This window comes from Puma concolor, chromosome A2 (assembly GCF_028749965.1).
Source record: "Puma concolor isolate L17-30 chromosome A2, mPumCon1.1.hap2, whole genome shotgun sequence".
Taxonomy (NCBI): Eukaryota; Metazoa; Chordata; class Mammalia; order Carnivora; family Felidae; genus Puma; species Puma concolor.
Window position 1 is genome coordinate 30,221,091 of NC_141668.1, and position 22,300 is coordinate 30,243,390.

At 38.9% G+C, this 22,300-nt stretch overlaps 1 protein-coding gene across 2 annotated transcripts in view; it reads left to right on the forward strand.

Moving 5' to 3' along the window:
* AASS (aminoadipate-semialdehyde synthase) overlaps nt 1–22,300 on the forward strand; it is a 65,133-nt gene that overhangs the window by 15,479 nt on the left and 27,354 nt on the right. For both annotated transcript variants that reach the window (XM_086691404.1, XM_025929608.2), the window contains exons 4-11: nt 52–136; nt 3,180–3,247; nt 3,356–3,502; nt 4,439–4,517; nt 4,645–4,772; nt 6,163–6,311; nt 7,952–8,074; nt 8,468–8,579. In XM_086691404.1, the coding sequence (XP_086547530.1) occupies nt 52–136; nt 3,180–3,247; nt 3,356–3,502; nt 4,439–4,517; nt 4,645–4,772; nt 6,163–6,311; nt 7,952–8,074; nt 8,468–8,579 (891 nt within the window). The remainder of the gene's footprint in view (nt 1–51; nt 137–3,179; nt 3,248–3,355; nt 3,503–4,438; nt 4,518–4,644; nt 4,773–6,162; nt 6,312–7,951; nt 8,075–8,467; nt 8,580–22,300) is intronic.

The following is a 22,300-nucleotide window of genomic DNA, read 5'->3' on the forward strand; positions in this document are numbered from 1 at the left end:
TTGATATGAAGCTGGATGGGTCTGAGTCAAAATCTTTTATTCTTTCTTCAGGAAATCCGACTGATCGATTATGAGAAAATGGTAGATCATAGAGGAATACGGGTAGTGGCATTTGGACAGTGGGCAGGTGTAGCAGGTAGGTATGCCAGGGTTTTACATCACTCACTTTCTGAATTTGCCTGGGGTGTAACTAGGTGTTTTCCTTTTTTCTGTGGCAAGGGCATGAAAGTGTTCATTTTCACCCACTAAAAATAAACATGGGTGTGTGCCTAAGGGTGATGAATATTAGGGGAATAAAATAAGAAGGTAAATCATTAAATACCTTCATTACAAAAGTTAAAAAAGAAAAATCAGGGAAAAGGAGAACAACTATGAATAGGGTCTGGCTTTTCCGGTAGTTCTGTCTGGAAGACTAGGAGAGGTCAGTTTGGTGATGAGAAATTATGGAGAGGAATAAAGGGGGGAAGGAAGGGAAAAGATACAGGGGTAGGAACCAAGAGAGGAACAGTTTAGAAAGAATAAGAGCTGTAGTTTGGGGGAAACTACACTTGACTTTTGTTCCATTAGTACTTTGAACCTTCTTTAGTTGAGAAAACATCACCTTATGTTATAACCATGCATCGGATTAGACTACTTGAAGGTCTGTACTTGTTAAGACAAGCAGACAGAAAAGTTGTGGGGATATAGGACAGGAAGACACCATCAGCCACCCTAACCTAATTGACAGTTATTGAGTACTCACCCAGTTGGCCCATATGCTGGGTCACAAAACAATTCTAAATAAACATAAAATGTTTGAAATCATCAAGTATGTGCTCTGACTATAATAAAGTCGATTTTGAAATAATAATAGAAAGATATTTAGAAAATTTCTAGATATTTGGAAGATAAGCAATATATTTTTGAATAACCCATAAGTCAAGAAGGAATCACAGAAAAATTAGAAAATATTTTGAGGGCGCCTGGGTGGCTTGGTCGGTTAAGCGTCCGACTTCGGCTCAGGTCATGATCTCACGGTCCGTGAGTTCGAGCCCCGCGTCGGGCTCTGTGCTGACAGCTCAGAGCCTGGAGCCTGTTTCGGATTCTGTGTCTCCCTCTCGTTCTGCTCCTCCCCTGTTCATGCTCTGTCTCTCTCTGTCTCGAAAATAAATAAATGTTAAAAAAAAAAATTAAAAAAAAAAAAAAAGAAAATGTTTTGAATTGAATGAAAATTTAACACAGCATACCAAAATTGATGAGGTGCAAATAAAATGATGCTTATAAGGAAACTTTTAGCATTTGGTGCTTTTATTAGAAAAGAAGAAAGTCCAAATTAGTGATCTAAACTTCCATCTTACAAAGCAAGAAAATGAAGAAGTAATTAAACCCAAAGCAAATACAAGGAAAAGAATAATAAAGATAAGAGGGGAAATCAGTGAAATCTAAAGCTAGTTATTTTTAAGCAAATCAATAAAATTGTTAGGCCTCCAGTTAGACTGATTAAAAAAAATAGAGAAAGAGAGTGAAGCCACAATTTACCAGTATTAGGAATACAGGAGGGGTCATCACTATACATCCTATAGACATTAAAAGGGTAAGAAAATATTATGAATAGGCCAATTAATTTGACAATGTTGGTCAAATAGACAAATCCCTGAAGGACAGAAATTACCAAATCCAACTCAAGAAGAAATAAAAAACTTGAATATCAAGGTACAAAAGAAATTCTAATCATAGGCATTTATCAAGAGAAATGAATAATTTTTTTTGTAAATACTTATTTCTAGTAGCTTCATTCATAATAGCCTAGAGACAATCCAAATGTCCATCAGCAGAGGAATGGTTAAATAAATTGTGATATATCCATAAAATAGAAAACTCCTTCATCAATAAAAATAAGTCAACTACTAATACACTCAATTATGTATGAATCTCAAAAACATTATGCTGAGTCAAAGCAGACACAAAAAAGAGTATATACTTATAATTTCATTTATATGAAACTGTAGAAGTAACTATTCTCTACAGAGAGAAATGAGGTGAGTGGTTTTCTGGGGCAAAGGGTTGGAGAGGACTGAATGGAGTGTTGGAAATATTCTATATCTTGATTAGGTCAGTGATAATATGGGCGTGTACATATGTTCACAGTTATCAAATGATACATTTTAAATTGGTGTGTTTTATTGAATATAAATTACTCTTTTAAAAGTTGACTTAAGAAAAAAGATCAAAGAACATTTCAAAGGGATACAGAGAGGGCAAGTTATGTTCCTAAAAAGAAGGGGAGAATGGATGATGAGGTCTTTGCTATGGGTATGCTGAGTTTTCGTTGTTTGAATCCAAATTGAAAAATCCATGAGGTAGTTGATTAGTTGTTGAAGCGAAATGTCTGTGTTAGAGATACAGACTTGGGGTCAGCAGCATACAGAGTACTTGAAATTTAGGACTGGATGAGACTAGCTAAGGAAAAAAATGTAGAGATTGAAGAGAATAAGGCCCTGGACAGAATCCTGAGGCTGATTAGGGTATAAAGAAAGGGCAGGGGACACTAGTTTAAAAGAAATGGGCAGGGGAAGAGGCACCTACAGATGTGGGAGGAAAGTTTTCAAGGCAGAGATGCTAAGGGAAGAGAGGGTTCTAATAAAGAGGGATTCCATGTTGCCAAATATCTCTGACAAGTAAGTCAAGATCTGACAATTGTCCACTGAGTTTAATTAACTATTTAGGTCACTAAAATTGCTGACAGCGGTCACAGGTAGGGCCAATGGTGACCTCGTTTTGCTTGTTCATTAGTTTTGGTTCAAGAGGAATGTAAGTGTCTTTAAATGTTGATAAGAGTGAACTAATAAGGAGGGATAGTGAAAGAAATAGTAATTCAAGAGTGAATTCCTTAGAGAAGGAATGGGAAGAGATGGGATCTGGAGCAAAGGTGGAAAGACTAACCTTAGAGAAGAACACGGACACTCTTTCCATTTTGGCAGATTGAAAGTGGAAGGGATAGATAGAGATGCAGCTGAGTTAGTACTTTTGATGGCCGCAAGTTGAGAGGATGGATAAGGTGATCACCGGGGCCCCTTCCAAATCTGAGATGCTGTGGTCTGTGCTTCCTCAGAGCACCGAGCAGGTTGGAGAATGGTCAGAGAAAACAGCTTCAGCTCCTCCCGACTAATGGTTTTTCTGTTGGTCTGATTCTGCAATAGGGATGATCAACATTTTACATGGAATGGGGTTAAGGCTCCTTGCTTTGGGACATCACACACCTTTTATGGTGAGATGTGTATTTTGTTTATCATTTTGAAAATACATATCACACTTTAAGAACAGGTAAATGTCTCAGGATGTAGATTAATTTGAACTCGTGTGTGCTTGCTTTCAGCACATTGGCATGGCTCATAACTACAGGAACAGCAGTCAGGCTGTGCAAGCCATCCGCGATGCCGGCTATGAAATATCTCTGGGTTTGATGCCAAAGTCGATAGGGCCCTTGACATTTGTGTTCACAGGGACTGGTAATGTATCTAAGGTAACTTCTCAGATACTTCTAAGAATATCTGCTTTCTGTAAAGCAGTCAAAACTCTGAGACTAACCCAAAGGATGTGAGGATTTTAGGGATATTTTAGAGCCCTGCTTTTTGGATGAGTGGGCATTCTATTTTTGGTACTTTTCTTACCTATGTACTTTTCCCACAGTAAGAGAGCAGTGATGGTCCAAACTCATTTTCTTTGCTCTTGGTTGACTCCAAGCTGTCAGGGGTTTTGAATGCTTTTTCTTTTTAAAGGGATAAGTCATTGTTAACGGTATAAAGGTCTGTTCTTAGAGAGGTCTGTTTTACCTTCGTCACTGTGTTGTCCAAAAGTTTGGAATTGACCACAGGATGTAAACTCTTTTAAATGACTTGGGGTTTTGCCAGTAAGATTTTAGAAAGCCTAATTTAGGATTGTAATTCATACTTTCTTCCGCTTGGGGTGGTTTTGAGAAGACACTTGTGATCCCCCAGAGAAACTTGTAATTGTAAAAGAGACCTTTCAATGAAAATATTTTACAAACAGGACATCACTATTTGTATTATACTGTGAGATAGCCATCTAATTTTTTTTTTTCCATAGGAAATATAATTCCCTCACTTGAAATAATTCTGCAGTGGAGCAAACATAAATAGGAATATTTTGTTATGTTTTCATTTCTAAGCACCCTTGTGTCTCCTCTGGGTAACTTAAATAAAAAAAGTAAAAGTAAAGCTCCTTCCAATTAATGCTGTTTCATTAATAAAATAAATAAAAACTGGTCTGTAGGCTGTGTGCCAGAAGCTTACCTGTACTTCTGGGTTGCAATCCTCGCCGTAGGGCAGGACAAGTGGAGCTGTGTAATTGTGGGGAAAGCGAATTGGAATCCTTGTGGGAAACCATGTTGGCTTTTGTCCTATTGATTTTTAGATTTGTACTCATGCATTATTTATAGGGAGCCCAAGAAATCTTCAATGAGTTACCTTGTGAATATGTGGAGCCACACGAATTAAAAGAAGTTTCCCAAAATGGAGGTAAGGGGGAGGAGGATGACTGCATGTATCTTTTACTGTTTTTAACAGTTTCTGTGTTATCATATTTTATCACCATAAACCTTTATCATTTGTCACCTACTTTACTCATTTCTTTCTCTTCTGCAAGACCTGAGAAAAGTCTATGGGACGGTGTTAAGTCGCCATCATCATCTTGTCAGGAAAACAGATGGTGTGTATGATCCTGTAGAGTATGACAAATATCCTGAGCGCTACATAAGTCGTTTTAATACTGATGTGAGTATCACACTCTGCTTCTGAGTTGGTTGCTCATAACACACTATTGTTAGGTTGTTTTCAAGGAGAAAAATTATGAATGTATATATTGTTTTTCAGTTCCCCATAATGACTCGTGAGTCCTTTGGGTTGGCCTTAGGGGTTGTTGGCTTTTATTGATGTTTGGAGTGGCCTTTGCTTAAGTGGTTTTGCTGGATATGTTCTTTGCTTCGCTGTCTCTGTTTCTACTTCAGGTCTGCATGTGCCCAATAACTCTAAACCATTTCCCATGGGGTGTTGTTTTCTGTATTTATCTTGGACTAGTTAGTACTGTTGGCAAAACACAATGTCTATGAGTTTTCATCTCAACCTAGGTTTATCCCACCTATTGTCACAAATTGCACTCATAACCCCAGCCAGCTATCTTGAGGCATGGCATTGGTTACAGGGGACTAGGGTGAAACAGCTACATAAGCAAAGACCCATCCCCACTGTACAAAAAGTTACGTACAATGCAAAACCTTCTGATGGAGACACGCTGGCCTCATCTTCTAAGAAGAACAATGTATTTGTGTGTTCTGTACTCAGTGGTCATGCATAGTCCTCCTCAAAATAAACCAAAAAACCAAAAAAATAAACCAAACAAAAAGTGCATTTACTGTGAAAAGAAATGTTTTAAATAACTTTAAGTATGTTTGAGTAACAAGATTCTAGATTCTGGTATGAAATTTAGCTGTTCTAGCATATAGAGCATGCTATAGAGAAGAACTCTTACCTGTAGCTTGAGAATGCCTGAGATTTTTGAGAAACAAAAATTATGAAACTAGTTTCAGACTGAAAAATTAAAAATCTAGTAAATTTACATCCCTCCTCTTTTCCCCAATCACAGAAGTGTTGGTGATTGGACGCATCCTAAAACTTATAATGACCTAGTTACCATGTATGTATGCATGTAGTACATTCGTCCATGGAGCTTACAGATGTTATCTGATTTAATCTTTACAGCATTCCTTTGAGGAATGGGGTACGTATTATCCCCATCTGGCAGGTAAGGAAAATAGAGCCTAGAGAAGTTGAGGTAGTATGATGTAGATCACAATCCTGGTGGTTGAGCTGGAAATAGAGTATTAGGTCGCTTGGTTCTGTCCTTTCCTTTTTCTTGGCCATGCATTACATTAGAGAACAGAAATATTAATGCATTTATGTTCACGTATTTCTCTATCATGGAATAATTTTGGGTGGGTATTTATTGTCTTCACCTCACAAAGCTACCAACGACCTGGCAAATAACAAAGTCAATTAGAAGTAACATTAAATTATTTCTCATGAACTTTACTGATAGTTCTCTTTCAGCCTACTTCGTTGAAATTCGCTATTGCCTATCTTGTTGAACTTGGCACTTGCTTTACAGATTGCACCCTATACAACTTGTTTAATTAATGGAATCTACTGGGAACAAAACACCCCTCGATTACTAACTCGCCAAGATGTCCAGAGCCTCTTGGTTCCGGGCAAGTCCTCGGTTGCTGGTGTGGAAGGCTGCCCCGCATTACCACACAAGTAAGGACTTCCCTTCAGTAATGATGGCAGTTTGTAGCAGCTGGACCCACTAGTTACGGTATCATTATAGGAGATTCATGTATCACCAGACTTGACTATTAATGACTAGTTGTCTGCTTTATCTTACTTGATCTCTTGGCAGCATTTGACAGTTAACCTTCCTTCCCTCTTGAAACTCTCTTCCCTTAACTCCATACGAAGCTTAAAAGTAACCTCAGAAAGATCTGCGTCCCCAGCCCCGTCTCTCTCTAGTCTGTTACTTTTTTTTCTCTGAAACTCACGATCATTTATTTTCCTGTGTTTATGATTTTTCTCCCTCCTATTAAAATTTAATCTCCTTAAGGATAGCGGCCCTATTTATCTTGGCTTCAAGTACCCAGTACGTTGCCTGACATGTAATTTGCATTCAAATAATTATTAAATGTTGAGTATATAATTAACCAATAAATATTTGTGAATGCTTCATCTGCCTTGCACTCTGCTAAAGGACAGAGAAAATATATGATTGCTACCCTCAGGCATGTAGCTGGCAAGAAGTAAATGTCAAGAGAATGCTAGGAACAATAAATAGCACAAGAATTGAGAAGAAACTGGGAACACTGGGCTCAGCAAGGCTTGAAAGGGAGGACTGAGGGGAAAGAGAATTTCAAGTGATAGGATTGGTGCCTGATAAATACAGAACCATCAAAGCACAATTTAAGGCACAGCGAGTTAAGACATTAGCTCTAGTGCAGGGTTTATAAAGGCAAGTGGTAGTTGGACACTGGGCAGGGAGTTTTTGGTCAACCACTAAAGGATTTCAAAAGCTGGGCTGAGGCTTTTGTTCTTAATTCTAGAGGTTTCCCTGTATTAACATGGAAAATTCCGTAGTAGCTCTATAAGCACAGACTCATCCCCACTGTACCAAAAGTTACCTACAATTCCAAACCTTCCGAGGGGGCACACTGACTTCACCTTATATGAAGAACAATGTATCTGTGTGTTCTGTAATCATTGGTCATGCAAAGTCCCCCTCAGAACAAACCTTGTGCCACTAAGCAGGGTGCAGACAGTGTCATCAAATATTCATAAGTTATTTAGAGCTGGCTAAATAGGTTAACTTTAACTAGGCTGTTTGCTGTGATTTCTCTAGGGAAGGGGTTTTCCACTTTGATTTTTTCTCCTCCCCCTCTTTTTCTCCTTATTTTTGTGTGTGGAGACTAAAACTCATCTTGGGAAGGGGCGCCTGGGTGGCGCAGTCGGTTGAGCGTCCGACTTCAGCCAGGTCACGATCTCGCGGTCCGTGAGTTCGAGCCCCGCGTCGGGCTCTGGGCTGATGGCTCAGAGCCTGGAGCCTGTTTCCGATTCTGTGTCTCCCTCCTCTCTGCCCCTCCCCCGTTCATGCTCTGTCTCTCTCTGTCCCAAAAAAATAAATAAACGTTAAAAAAAATAAAAAAAAAATAAAACTCATCTTGGGAAGACTGTCTATATCCTAGAAGGATACAGTGTCCTGAACAGTGAAGTGTAGGGAAAAAAGCTGAAGAACCCAGGAAATATGTGGCATCCACACTGAAAGTTGTTCCAAGCACCTTTCACTTCTATTCATTTTTAATCTTGTTGAGAATTCCACACTTTCATCTGAGTGTTGATGTTATTTTCAGACTTGTGGCAATATGTGACATTTCAGCTGACACAGGAGGATCTATAGAGTTTATGACTGAATGTACGACGATAGAACATCCCTTTTGTATGTATGATGCAGACCAGCATATTATTCATGACAGGTAAGTTTGCTGGGGCTGCAGATGATAAGAGACACATAATAATACATCACTTACTTACCTTGGTATAGTAGTTTAAAGTATTCAGTATTTTACATTTTTATGAAGGCTATGCAAATACCAGAGATATGCTCAAACATATTAAAAAATTTGGTAAAAAAAAACAACAACAACATGCAAATTCAAACACTTAAATACATGCATACTATATTTAAATGGGAGATGGGTGGCTGAAGAAGGGAGGTTTTGGTTGAAAAGTCTTGTTTCTTTTCTTACACACTTTGATACCCAGCTTTAAATTATTATGACACAAATGCAATGGTTTAGGCATCTGGGAAAGTTAGAGCTTACAGATAACACTGTATACATCTGAATAAAGCATCTCACTTCTCCTAGTGTCGAAGGCTCGGGGATTCTGATGTGTTCCATTGACAATCTGCCAGCACAGCTTCCAATTGAAGCTACAGAATACTTTGGAGACATGCTTTACCCTTACGTTGAAGAAATGGTAAGCTGACTGGCAGCATCCACAGCAATTCTGTGGCTTTCAACAGAACTGCAGCGTGGTCCTAGGGATGTCTGGTCTTCTATATCTAAGAAATCTGTTGTAAAATGGAAGGCCAGCCCTCCCTCAAAAGTATTTATAGACACTCTTTAATATATTCTGCTAGCTTGTCTCATGGGGAATAGAATTATATAACTGCCTTCATAGTGAATTATAATAGCATTTATCTTCCATTATTCATATTTTGTTAAGAAAGTGGCCTGTGGGGTAAGATTTTCCTTTTTTTCACTCTTCCTGCCGTCTTGGTCAATGCATGTGAAAACATTCTTACTGTGCTGTGATTAATAGATTTGAAAAATCAGAAATACAGAGACTTATTGGATGTTAGTCACTAATGCTTAGTTAAGTGACAGCTTTTGTTGTGGTCGTGTATTTTTCACTGTAATCAATGATTGACTGCCGAAATACCGTGCTCTCTAAATTCCATTTCGTTTGCCAAAGATAAGCACTCTTATTTCAGTGTTTATCTTTCTTTCTTTTTTTTTTTAAGAGAGAGAGAGAGAGTGTGCACACGAGTGGGAGAGAGAGGCAGCAGGAGAGAGAAGCTTAAGCATAGAGCCCGAGGTGGGGCTCGATCCCGCTACCCTGGGATCATGACCTGAGCCCAAATTGAGAGTCAGACACTCAACTGACTGATCCACCCAGGCACCCCCAGTATTTATTTTAAGCGTTCATACTCGCTTTCTCTGTTGAGAATTTCTATCTTTTCATACCTTATGAATGTACTGTTCTTTATCACATAGTCATAGTTAGAAAAGCCACTTTATAGTCTTTGCATCATATTTCCCAGTTTCTGGGTCAGCTTGGGGTTGAACTTTTATTGATTGTCTTTTCCCTTGAAAATGGGTCAAGTCATAGTTTCCTGGTTTTCTCCAGTTGAATAATTTTGGAGTGTGTCATGGGTGATGTGGATAGCTATGCTGTGGAGATTCTGGATCGTTACATTTCTCTTCAAAGTGTTGATTTTTTGTGTGTTTTAGTAGACATTTAATTTGGCTAGCTTTAAATTGGAAACTCTGTCTCACCTGAGGTGGGGAGTAGCTCAAATAAAAGTTCAGCTCTTTGCTTTCCTTGGGCTGCTTGACCTGCAGATGCTCAGTTTGGGGATTATCCTGAGACTCGGAATAGGGTTCACATGAAAGTTGGACTTCGCTTTTTCCGAATCTGTGCCCTCTGCCATCCCCCCTCACATTCTGGAGGCTGTGGTTGCTCTGGGTTCCATTCCTGTTTGTAGATCAGAAAGTAGTGAGCTGGCTACATGTTTCTATGTCTTTGCACCACGTTGCCCATCCTGGGCAGTGCCAAAGGCTGGGCAAAGGAAACTACTGTGATGGTTAATTCTTCCAAGTTTTGACGCTCCTCCAAAAACTGCCCACTATTTTTTCATTCTCGGAAGCCCTCAAGTAGTTGGTTTTGTTTGTATTTTGTCCAGAGTTTGTAGTTGTTATCTGCAGGAGGAATGGTCCATTAGAGCTGCCCACAGGCCTGAAATGAAATGCGCCAGTCATAATACATAGAATCAACTGGACTCTAGTAGACTTTTGGAGTATGTAGAAGAGCTGTTGCTGAGCCTTTGGCTTTAATTCATCTCTTCGAATGCTTAAATTATGTGTTTTCGGTGCAACTCTTCCTCTATATGGGCCTGGTTTGTCTTGTGGATGGATTTGACTGTTAATTTCTTGAAATGTGTGTTTTGTTTGTTTTTTTTTTTTTTAATTTTGTTTTTCAACATTTATTTATTTTTGCGACAGAGAGAGACAGAGCATGAACGGGGGAGGGGCAGAGAGAGAGGGAGACACAGAATCGGAAACAGGCTCCAGGCTCTGAGCCATCAGCCCAGAGCCTGACGCGGGGCTCGAACTCCCGGACCGCGAGATCGTGACCTGGCTGAAGTCGGACGCTTAACCGACTGCGCCACCCAGGCGCCCCTTGAAATGTGTTTTTGTATGGCTGCTCTAATATCACTTACCACTTAAAAAAGTTGTTATAAGCCATTTTCAACTCACAAATTACTACGTTTCAAAACTTCAGTTATAAGTATATTTCCACTGGACCCTACAACAGCTTTTCATTCCTATTTGTCTTTAATCAAAATTGCCATTCATTGGGGTGCCTGGGTGACTCAGTCAACTGAGCGTGTGACTCTTGATTTTGGCTCAGGTCACCATTCATGATCTTGTGGGTTCGAGCCCCACATCAGGCTCTGCGCCAACAGTGTGGAGCCTGCTTAGAATTCTCTTTCTCCTCTCTCTCTGCCCCTCCCCTGCTCCCTCTCTCTCTGTCTCTCTCTGTCTCTCAAAATAAATAAATAAACATTAAAAATGTATTCATCCAGTAGAGTTGATCTCATATAGATACTAGGAGAAAAGCAAGCCAGTTTAATAAATTCCCAGTAAAGTGTGATTTGGGGTTAGCCTATGTAATTGATGGGGGATAAGTACATTGATTAAATATAATTTTTATTAAAGAACAATATATATTTTTACATTATATAATAGCATGAAAATTAAAGTGTCACATATAAGTGATACATAAGTATACAGCATGTTAAATTACCACAAAGACACCCATGTGAACACTACGTAAATTAAAAAAAAAAGCAATGTTAGCATTCCAGAAATCCCCTTATACCCCTCCCTCTACTGTCCCAGCTCTCCTTTCAAAAGATAACTACTATCGGGGTGCCTGGGTGGCTCAGTCAGTTGAGCGTCCGACTTCGGCTCAGGTCATGATCTCACGGTTCGTGAGTTGGAGACCCGCGTCAGGCTCTGTGCTGACAGCTCAGAGCCTGGAGCCTGCTTCAGATTCTGTGTCCCCTTCTCTCTCTGCCCCATCCCTGCTTGTGCTCTGTCTCTCTCTGTCTTTCAAAAATGAATAAACATAAAAAAATTTTATTTAAAAAAAATTTTTTTTAACGTTTATTTATTTTTGAGACAGAGAGAGACAGAGCATGAACAGGGGAGGGGCAGAGAGAGAGGGAGACACAGAATCTGAAACAGGCTCCAGGCTCTGAGCTGTCAGCACAGAGCCCGACACGGGGCTCAAACTCACAGACCGTGAGATCATGACCTGAGCCGAAGTCGGACGCTTAACCGGCCAAGCCACCCAGGCGCCCCAAAAAAAATTAAAAAAAAAAGATACCTACTGTCTTGACTTGTATGTATGGATTAGTTTTGCCTTTTGGGGGGACAATTTTATTTTATTTTTTGACAGTATTCATGAAAGTTTAAATTCACTTCTGATAATTCCATTAAACTTCTTGGATTTGTTTATGTTCTTTGTTTTTTTTCTTGGTTTTCAGTAAATTCTTATCACTTAATATGCATGTTTTTTATTTTTATTTTTTAAATGTTTATATTTTCACAGAGAGAGAGAGAGAGAGAGAGAGGATGCATGAGTGGGGGAGGGGCAGAGAGAGAGAGAGGGAGAGAGAGAATACCAAGCAGGCTCTACATTGTCAGTGCAGAGCCAAACATGGGGCTCAATCCCAAGAACCGTGAGAACCAAGAGTTGGATGCTTAACCGACTGAGCCACCCAGGTGTCCCTGCATGTTTATTTTTAATTGAATGCTGGATATTGTGTATGTAAAATTGTAGAGATGATTTGAGGCTCTTTGGATGTCGTGTAATTTTCTCCAGAGAAGATTTCCTTTGTTTCTGGCAGGGAGAAAATCACCTCAGTTCAGTGACAGAAGGGGAAAGCCAGGCTTTAGATGTTTAGAAATCTGATGTCTTTCAATTCATCATTTATTTGAAAATGCAGTCTTTCAGGATCCCAAATGAAAATCTGGCATTGACTGGGGTCCCCTTCAGCAGAACTGAAACTCCAATTTTTATTACAATATTATTTAAAGTTGGCCAAAAGCTCTTCCCAGTTTCTCTGCATCCCAGCTGCCACTTCCACATTGGCAAGTACACCCATGGAAAGTGGTGACAGATGCCAGACTCATCACTTTGGGCTTCCTTCTCCGGAATTATGGTGCAACAAGTCTTACCTATCTTAAAATTTTTTTTTAATTTTAACTTCTGTATAGTTAACATATAATAGTATATTATTTCATGTGTACAATGTAATGATTCAACAATTCTAAACATTACTCAGTGCTCGTTTTGGTAAGTGTACCCTTAATCCTATTCACCTGGCTCATACATCCCTTCACCCACCTTCCCCCTGGTAAACATCTGTTTGTTCTTTATATTTAAGAGTTTATTTTTTGGTTTGTCTCCTTTTTTCCTTTGTTTGCTTAATTCCACATATGAGGAAAACCATGTGGTATTTATTTGTCTTTCTCTGATTGACTTATTTTGCTTAGCACTATATTCTTTGGTTCCATCCATGTTGTTGCACATGACGGGATTTCATTCTTTTTTTAAAAAATTATTTATTATTTTTGAGAGAGAGAGAGAGAGAGAGCACACAAGCAGAGGGAGGGGCAGAGGGAGAGAGAGAGATACAGAGGATCTGAAGCAGGTTCTGTGCTAACAGCAGCCAGCCTGATGCGGAGCCTGAACTCCAGAGGGAGAGAGAGAGATACAGAGGATCTGAAGCAGGTTCTGTGCTAACAGCAGCCAGCCTGATGCGGAGCCTGAACTCACCAACTGTGAGATCATGACCTGAGCCGAAGTCAGATGCTCAATCGACTGAGCCACCCAGGCACCCAAGGATTTCATTCTTTTTTATGACTGAGTAAAATTTCAGTGTGTGTGTGTGTGTGTGTGTGTGTGTATACACCACACCTTTTTTTATCCATTCATCTATTAAAATTTTTTTTTTTCTCAACGTTTTTATTTATTTTTGGGACAGAGAGAGACAGAGCATGAACGGGGGAGGGGCAGAGAGAGAGGGAGACACAGAATCGGAAACAGGCTCCAGGCTCCGAGCCATCAGCCCAGAGCCTGACGCGGGGCTCGAACTCACGGACCGTGAGATCGTGACCTGGCTGAAGTCGGACGCTTAACCGACTGCGCCACCCAGGCGCCCCATCCATTCATCTATTAATGGATGGATGGGCTGCTTCCATGATTTGTCTATTATAAATAATGCTGCAATAAACATAGGGGTGCGTGTATCTTTTCAAATTAGTGGTGTCATATTCTTTGGGTAAATACCCAGTAGTGGAATTACTGGATCATATGGTAGTTCTATTTTTAATTTTCTGAGAAACCTCCGTACTGTTTTCCACAGTGGCTGCTCCAGTTTGCAATCCCATCAACAGTAACAGTGCACAAGTGTTCCTTTTTCTCCACACCCTTCCCAGCATTTGTTGTTTCTTGTGTTTATGATTTTAGCCATTCTGACAGGTGTAAGGTGATATCTCATTGCAGTTTTGATTTGCATTCCCCTGATGATGAGTGATGTTGAGCATCTTTTCATGTGTCATGTTGACCTTCTGTATATCATCTTTGGAGAAACGTCTGTTCATGTCTTCTGCCCATTTTTAATTGGATTATTTATTTGTTTGTTTTGGTGTTGAGTTATATAGTTCTTTATATATTTTGAATACTAAGCCTTTATGAGATAATGTCATTTGCAAATATCTTCTCCCATTCAGTAGGTTGCCTTTTAGTTCTGTTGATTGTTTCCTTTGCTGTGTAGAAATTTTTGTTTTGATGTAGTCCCAATAGTTTATTTTTGCTTTTGTTTCCCTTGCCTTAGAAGACTTATCTAGAAAAATGTTGCTATGGCCAGTGTTGGAAAAATTACTACCTGTGCTGTCTTCTAGGATTTTTGAGCTTTAGGGTATTACATGTACGTCCTTAGTGCATTTTGAGTTTATTTTTGTGTATGATGTAAGAAAGTGGTCCGTTTTCATTATTTTGCATATAGCTATCTCCAAAAACCATTTGTTGAAAAGGCTGTCTTTTTCCCATTGGATATTCTTTCCTGCTTTGTCAAAGATTAATTGACTATAAGATTACGGGTTTCTTTCTGGGCTCTCTATTTTGTTCTGTTGATCTGTGTGTCTATTTTTGTGCCAATACCTTACTGTTTTGATGACAACAGCTTTGTAGTGTAACTTGAAATCTGGGATTATCATACCCCTAGTTTTGGTTTTCTTTTTTAAGATTGTTTTGGCTATTTGGGGTCTTTTGTGGTTCCATAAAAATTTTAGTATTGTTTGTTCTACTTTTATGAAAAATACTATTGGTATTTTGATAGGGATTGCATTAAACCTATAGATTGCTTGGGATACTATGGACATTTTAATAATATTTGTTCTTCCAGTTCATGAGCATGAAATATCTTTCCATTTGTTTGTGCCATCTTCAATTTCTTTCATCAATGTTTTCTAGTTTTCATAGTACAGGTCTTTCACCTCCTAGCTTATTGCTAAGTTTAATAATAAACTCCTAAGCAGTAATAAACTCCTAAGTTTATTGCTAGATATTTTATTCTTTTTGGTGCAAAGGTAAATGGGATTTCTTAATTTCTGTGTCTGCTGCTTCATTATTAGTATGTTGAAATGCAGTGGATTTGTGTCCATTGATTTTGTATCCCATGACCTTACTGAATTCATGTGTCAGTTCTAGTAGTTTCTTGGTGGAGTCTCTAGAGTTTTCTATATATAGTATCATGTCATCTGCAAATAGTGGAAGTTTTGCTTCTTCCTTTTTAATTTAGATGGCTTTTATCCCTTTTTCTTATCTCATTGCTATGGCTAGGACTTCCAGTACGATGTTAAATAAAGATGGAGAAAGTGGACATCTTTGTCTTGCTCCCAACCTTAGGGAAAAGCTCTCATTTTCCCCCCATTGAGTGTGATGTTAGCTGTGGGTTTTTCATACAGGGCCTTTATTTTGTTGATGTTCCCTCTAAACTTATCTTGTTAGGGGTTTTTATAATCAATGGATGTTGTACTTTTTCATATGTTTTCCTGCATCTATTGAAATATTCATATGATTTTTATCTTTTCTTTTGTTGATGTGATGTAGCACACCGATTTGCAAATATTGAACCAAGCTTGCATCCCAGAAACAAATCCCACTTGATCATGGTGAATGATTTTTTAAAATATATTTTGGATTTTATTTGCTAATATTTTGTTGAGGATTTTTGCATCTATTTTCATCATGGATATTGGCCTGTAGTTTTTTTTTTTTTTTTTTTTTTTTAGTGTGTTTATCTAGTTTTAGTATCAGGGTAATGCTGGCCTCATAGAATCAACCTAGAAGCTATACTTTCCCTTTTATTTTTTGGAATAGTTTGAGAAGACTATAGGTATTGACTCTTCTTTAAATGTTTGGTAGAATTCACCTGTGAAGCCATCTTATCTTGGACTTCTGTTTGTTGGGAGTTTTTTGATTACTTATTCAATTTCATTGCTGATAATTGGTCTGTTCAAATTTTCTGTTGCTTCCTGATTCAATTTTGGGAGGTTATATGTTCCCAAGAATTTATCCATTTCTTATAGTTTGTCTATTTGTTGGCATATAATTTTTCATAATATTTTTCATAATATTCTTTTAGTCATTTGTATTTTTGTGGTGTTGGTTGTTATTTCTCCTCTTTTATTTCTGATTTTGTTTATTTGAGTCCTCTCTGTTTGTTTCTCTCTCTCTCTGTTTTTTTTTTTTTTTTTTTGGATGAGTCTGGTTAAAATTTTGTTGGTGTTTTCAAAGAACTAGTTCCTGGTTTCATTGCTCTGTCTATTGTTTGTTGCATTTTTGTTTGTTTGTTTCTATTTTGTTTGTTTCTGCTCTAGTATTTATTATTTCTTTCCTTCTACTGGTTTTGGGTCTTGTTTATTGTTCTTTTTCTAGCTCCTCTGAGATTTGAGATTTTTCTATTTGAGATTTTTCTTGCTTCTTGGTATAGGCCTATATTGTTATAAACTTCCTTCTTAGAACAGCTTATGTTGCATCTCAAAGATTTTGGACCATTGTGTTTGCATTTTAATTTGTCTTCATGTATTTTTTTTTTTTGAGAGAGAGAGAGATAGAGACAGAGAGACAGAGAGAGAGAAAGAGAGCGAGTAGAGGAGATGCAGAGAGAGAAAGAGACACAGAATCCAAAGCAGGCTCCAGGCTCTGAGCTCTTGGCACAGAGCACAATGCAGGGCTCGAACTCACAAACTGCAAGGTCATGACCTGAGCCAGAGTCAGATGCTCAGACTGAGCCACCCAGGCGCCCCTGTCTCTGTGTTTTTTTTATTTTCTCTTTGATTTCTTCTTTGAGCTATTCATTGTTTAGCAGCTTTTTATGTAATGTCCATGCATTTGTGGTCTTTCCAGATTTTTTTCTTGTGGTTGATTTCTAGTTTCATAGTGTTGTGGTCAGAAAAGATACATGGTATGAATGTGATCTTTTTGAATTTGTTGAGATTGTTTTGTGGCCTAATATGTGATCTATTCTGGAGAATGTCCCATGTGCACTTGAAAATAATGTGTATTATGCTATTTTAGGATGGAAAGGTCTGAACATATCTGTTAGATCCATCTGGTCCAATGTGTCATTCAGACACTGTTTCCTTGTTGAATTTCTGTTTGGATGATCTACTCATTGATGTAATTGGGTGTTGAAGTCCCCTACTGTTGTTGTATGACTATCAATTATTTCCTTTATGTTTGTTATTAACTGCTCTATGTATTTGGGTATTCCTATGTTGGGTGCATACATATTTATAATTGTTATATTTTCTTGTTGTATTGTTTTCTGAATGATTATATAGTGTCCTTCTTTGTCTCTTGTTACAGTCTTTGTTTTAAAGTCTTTGCTGTTCAATATAAGTATTGTTATCCCAGTTTTCACATCTGTTTGCATGATAAATTTTGTATTTCTTGACTTTCAGTCTGCATGTGTCTTTAGGTCTGATGTGAGTCTCTTGTGGGCAGTGTGTAGATGGATCTTGCTTTTTTATCCATTCTGTCACCATATGTCTTTTGATTGGAGCAAATAGTCCATTTACATTCAAAGTAATTATTTATGGGTATGTATTTATTGCTATTTTGTTGTTTTATGGTTGTTTTTGAGGATCTTCTCTATTTTCTTTCTTCTTTTGCTCTTGTCTTTAATGGCTAGTTGACTTTTCCTAGTGATATATTTGGGTTCTTTCTGTTTTATTTTTTTGCATATCTATTACCGATTTTTGATTTGTGGTTTTTACTTAGTTTGTATATAACATCTTCTGTGTATGTCAGTCTATATTAAGATGATGCCCACTTAAGTTTGAACCCATTCTTTACCCCTTTCTCTCCCACATTTTAGGTATATGGTGTCATACTTTACATCCTTTTATTTTGTGATTTCCTTGACTGATTTTTATAGATATACTTAATTTTTCTGCTTTTGTGCTTCCTACTTTTCTTACTCCCATTTATGTTCTTTCCTTTCCACTCAAAGAGGCTCCTTTAATATTTCCTGTAGGGCTGGTTTGGTGATCATGAATTCCTTCACTTTTATTTATTTTAAAATGTTTATTTATTTTAAAATGTTTATTTATTTTGAGAGAGAGAGAGCATGAGTAGGGAAGGGACAGAGACAGAGGTAGAGAGAGAATCCTAAGCAGGTTCCATGTTCAGTGCAGAGCCTAATGTGGGGCTCAATTTCACAACTGTGAGATCATGACCTGAGCTAAAATCAAGAGTCAGATGTTTAACGAACTGAGCCACCCAGGTCTCTCAGAATTCCTTTACCTTTAGTTTGTCTGAGAAACTCTTTATCTCTACTTCTATTGTGAACTATAGACTTGCTGGATAGAGAATTCTTGGCAGAAGGTTTTTTTTCTTTCATTACTTTGATTATATCATGCCACTATCTTCTGGCCTACAAAGTTTCTTCTTCTTTTTTTTTTTTTTTAACTTTTTAAATGTTTATTTATTTGAGAGAGAGAGAGAGAGAGAAAGCGTGAGTGGGGGAGGAGCAGAGAGAGAGGGAGACACAGAATCTGAAGCAGGCTCCAGGCTCTGAGCTGTCAGCACAGAGCCCAACACAGGACTTGAACCCATAAACCATGAGATTATGACCTGAGCTGAAGTCGGACACTTAACCAACTGAGCCACCTGGGCAGCCTTGGCCTACAAAGTTTCTGGTGAAAAATCTGCTGATAGCTTTATAAGGTTTCCATTGTATGTAAATGTTTTCTTTTCTCTTGCTTGTAAAATTCTCTCTTTGGCACTACTTTTTGCCGTTTTAATTATATGTGGTTTTGTGTGGATCTCCTTGGGTTGATTTTGTTGGGGGCTTTCTATGCCTCTTGGATCTAGATTTCAGTTTCCTTCCCTGAGATTAGAGAAGTTTTAAGCTATTCTTCAAATAAATATTCTGCTCCCCTTTTCTGTCTCTTCTTCTGGGATCCCTATAATGCAGATGCATTACACTTGATTGTGTAGCTGAGTTCCCTAAGTCTATTTTCATTTGTATTATTATTTTTCTCTTATCTGCTTATTATTTTTCTCTTAGCTTATAGATAACAATCAAGCTGATTGTTATCTGTCCTCCAGATCCCTGATATTTTCTTCTGCTTTCTCTAGACCACTATTCCATCTAATGTATTTAAAAAATTTTTTTAATGTTTATTTATTTTTGAGACAGAGAGAGACAGAGCATGAGCAGGGGAAGAACAGAGAGAGAGGGGGGACACAGAATCTGAAGCAGGCTCCAGGCTGTGAGCTGTCAGCACAGACCCCAATGCAGGACTTGAACTCACAGACTGCAAGATCATGACCTGAGCCAAAGTCAGATGCTCAACTGACTGAGCCACCCAGGCGCTTCTCCATCTAGTGTATTTTAAATTTCAATTATTGAGTTCTTCACCTCTGATTTGTTCTTTTTTATGTTTTCTATCTCTTTGTTAAGGGTCTCACTGAGGCCCTCCACTCTTTTCTCAAGTCCAGTGAGTATCTTTGTGGCGATTAGTCTAAAGTCTCCTTAGGCATATTACTCATTTCTGTTTCACTTAGGTTATCTTGTTCTGGTTTTATCCTGTTCTTTCATCTGAGACATATTACTCTATCTCCTCATTTTGTCTAACTCTCTGTTAGACAAACTCTCTGTTGTCTAACTGTCTGTTTTTATGTGTTAGGAAAGTCAGCTACATCTCTTGCTTTTGAAAGTAGTGGCCTTATGAAGAAGAGATCTTGTAGGGCCCTGTAGTGCAATGTCCCCTGTTGCCCAGAACCTGGCGCTTCACGGATGTCTCCTGTGTGTGCTGTGTGCACTCTGCTGTTGTGGCTCAGCAGCTTTTTCCTTTAGTCCAGTTGTCTGCAATGGGTCTCTTTGCCTGTTTTGGGCAAGGTTTGATCCCTGTGACGTTAGTAGGTTTGTCTGAGGCTGCCTTAAGCTGGAGTTAGGTCAGACCTGGCTTTTGCCATAGATGTAATAGCACTGAGGTGCAGTTTGCTTTCCCTGTTTTGTCTCCTGGGAAGCTTTTATAAGTGGGTGGGGCCTGCAGTCAGATCAGCTATCTGCCCCCAACCCACTGCTGTGCCTGCAGTCTGACTAGTATGTGTGGTTCATTTTCTTTCTCTCTGAGGTATGCATCACTTTGGAGTACTACTGGTCTGTCAGGGCTGCTTGCACCCTGCCAAGCTTGTGGCACTGCTTTGGATGGACTCAGACCAAGAGTGTATTGGAAGGGGTGGATCTGCAGAAGCCCGACGTGTCAGATGTGGGGTGTTAGCAAGGCTTGCACAGGTCTTCTGTGGAGTAGACATTCAGCTGAAGCTGGGCTTGAGGGGGTGTGTCTGCAGGGGAACACTTGGGTGGGGCACACTATTAGCAAGATAGGTAGGAGTGTATGTGCTATGCTGCTTTCAGCTGGTGGCCCGGTGTTTAGCCTGGGGGGTGGGGCAGGGAAATTGCACAGGCCAGCTCCTTCATTCCTAGAGAAGTCTTTCATGGATCCTTGTCTCTCCAGCTCGCACTCTGAGGTTAGTAAACAAATCTTCCTCCAATATACCCCAGGCGATTTTCAGACTGCTGCTTCTATGCTGTGTCTCACTCGAGCTTTTTGTTGTGCTGTCTCTTTAAGGGTAGGGACTCAGTTTCATCTTGCCTTCCAGGCTCTCCCAGAGCCAAACCAACAGATTTTTAAAGTTCCAGGTTTAAGTCCTGGTGCTTGTAAGAACCTGTGAAATTCGGCCTCTCTGTTTTTCAAAACCAAATGTTACTGGGATTCATCTTTTCTGTGTGGGCTCCCAGTGTGAGAGTCTGTTTCTCTCCCCTCTCTGTGCCTGTGTTGTCCCTCCCTCCTGTGGAAAGTTCTGCAGGTCCCTGTGTCTCAGCCCTTCCCACCCTCTTTTGTGTGGCCTCTTTTCATTTAGCTGTGGAGAGTTTGTTCTGCCAGTCTACAAGTCGTTTTCTGGGTTATTTGAACTGATGTGTTTGTTGTCTAGTTGTATCTGTGGGAAAAGGTGAGCTTAGGATCCTCCTATTCTGTCTTCCCAGAAAAAAAAATTTCTTTATCTATCCTTTGAAGCCAAAAATTGAGGCTTTTCATGTTTTACCTGGTTTTACTCAATGGGAGGATTGGTCTGAAAAGATCTAATTCACCCTTGTTTAGAAGGGAAATATCCAAAAAAAAAAAAAAAGAGGTTAGAGTGGGAGAGAGCCAAAGCATAAGAGACTCTTAAAAACTGAGAACAAACTGAGGGTTGATGGAGGGTGGGAGGGAGGGGAGGGTGGGTGATGGTATTGAGGAGGGCACCTTTTGGGATGAGCACTGGGTGTTGTATGGAAACCAATTTGACGATAAACTTGATATATTGAAAAATAAATAAAAAATAAACGCATTGTATTTTGAAAAAAAAAAATAGAAGGGAAATGTCCATTTAAAAAGATGATATGTTTTTGCTTACTAAATCAGCAGTTTGATAGTCTCTTAGGCAACGTGACAAAGTTAAAAATATCTGACAGTGAGGTGTTGGAGACTTTTGGTCAGACTGGGGCAGGTGATATTGCCTATGACTAAGCCGGCTTCTCTAAATTGTCACATATTTTTCCTTTTATACATCACAATAGTCTTCCAGACAGTGTGGTGGGATTCTCTTAGGGGCATCTATCTCAGCATTATATATATGCAGTGGACATTTGTGAAAATGTATGGCTATTTATTGTAGTCTTGATTTGTGTGTATCTGCTTACCACTAAAAAATTAAGTATTTTGTCTCTGTTCTCGTCTGATAACTGTATTGGAGCTGTATTTTCCTTTTTGACGTAAGATTCAGACCCTGTGGCATTGCAGGGCACAGGCTATCATTTTGAGCCAATAGAAAAGTTTGTTTTGCTTGAATTAATTAGATAGTTATTGTCTGCTGGAACAAGGCACACATATGGTTGAAGAAAATGAAAATATACCTTCTGACCTATAGTAGGATGAGGTCCAGGAAGGGAATGAGAGAAGTGTGCAACGCTGCCATAAAGTGGAATATGACAATCATTAGAAAAATGTTAATGGAGTTGTGGAGGGTGAGGCTCTGTCCTGTTGGGTAAAGGCAAGAAAGGTTTTATGAAAGAGGTGACATTTGAGCTGGCTCTTGGTAGATGTATAGGATCTGCTCGTTTGCATGGGAATGGGAGGCATACTATCTGATGGAGACAGGAGAGCAAAGGTGGGAGTTGATTTGACAGAGGGTTTCTGTGAGCTGTCAAGTCTGACAGAGTAAAAAGGAGTATGTTGGTTCCATATTGCAAAGGGTCTTGACACCAGGATAAATAGCTTGAAATT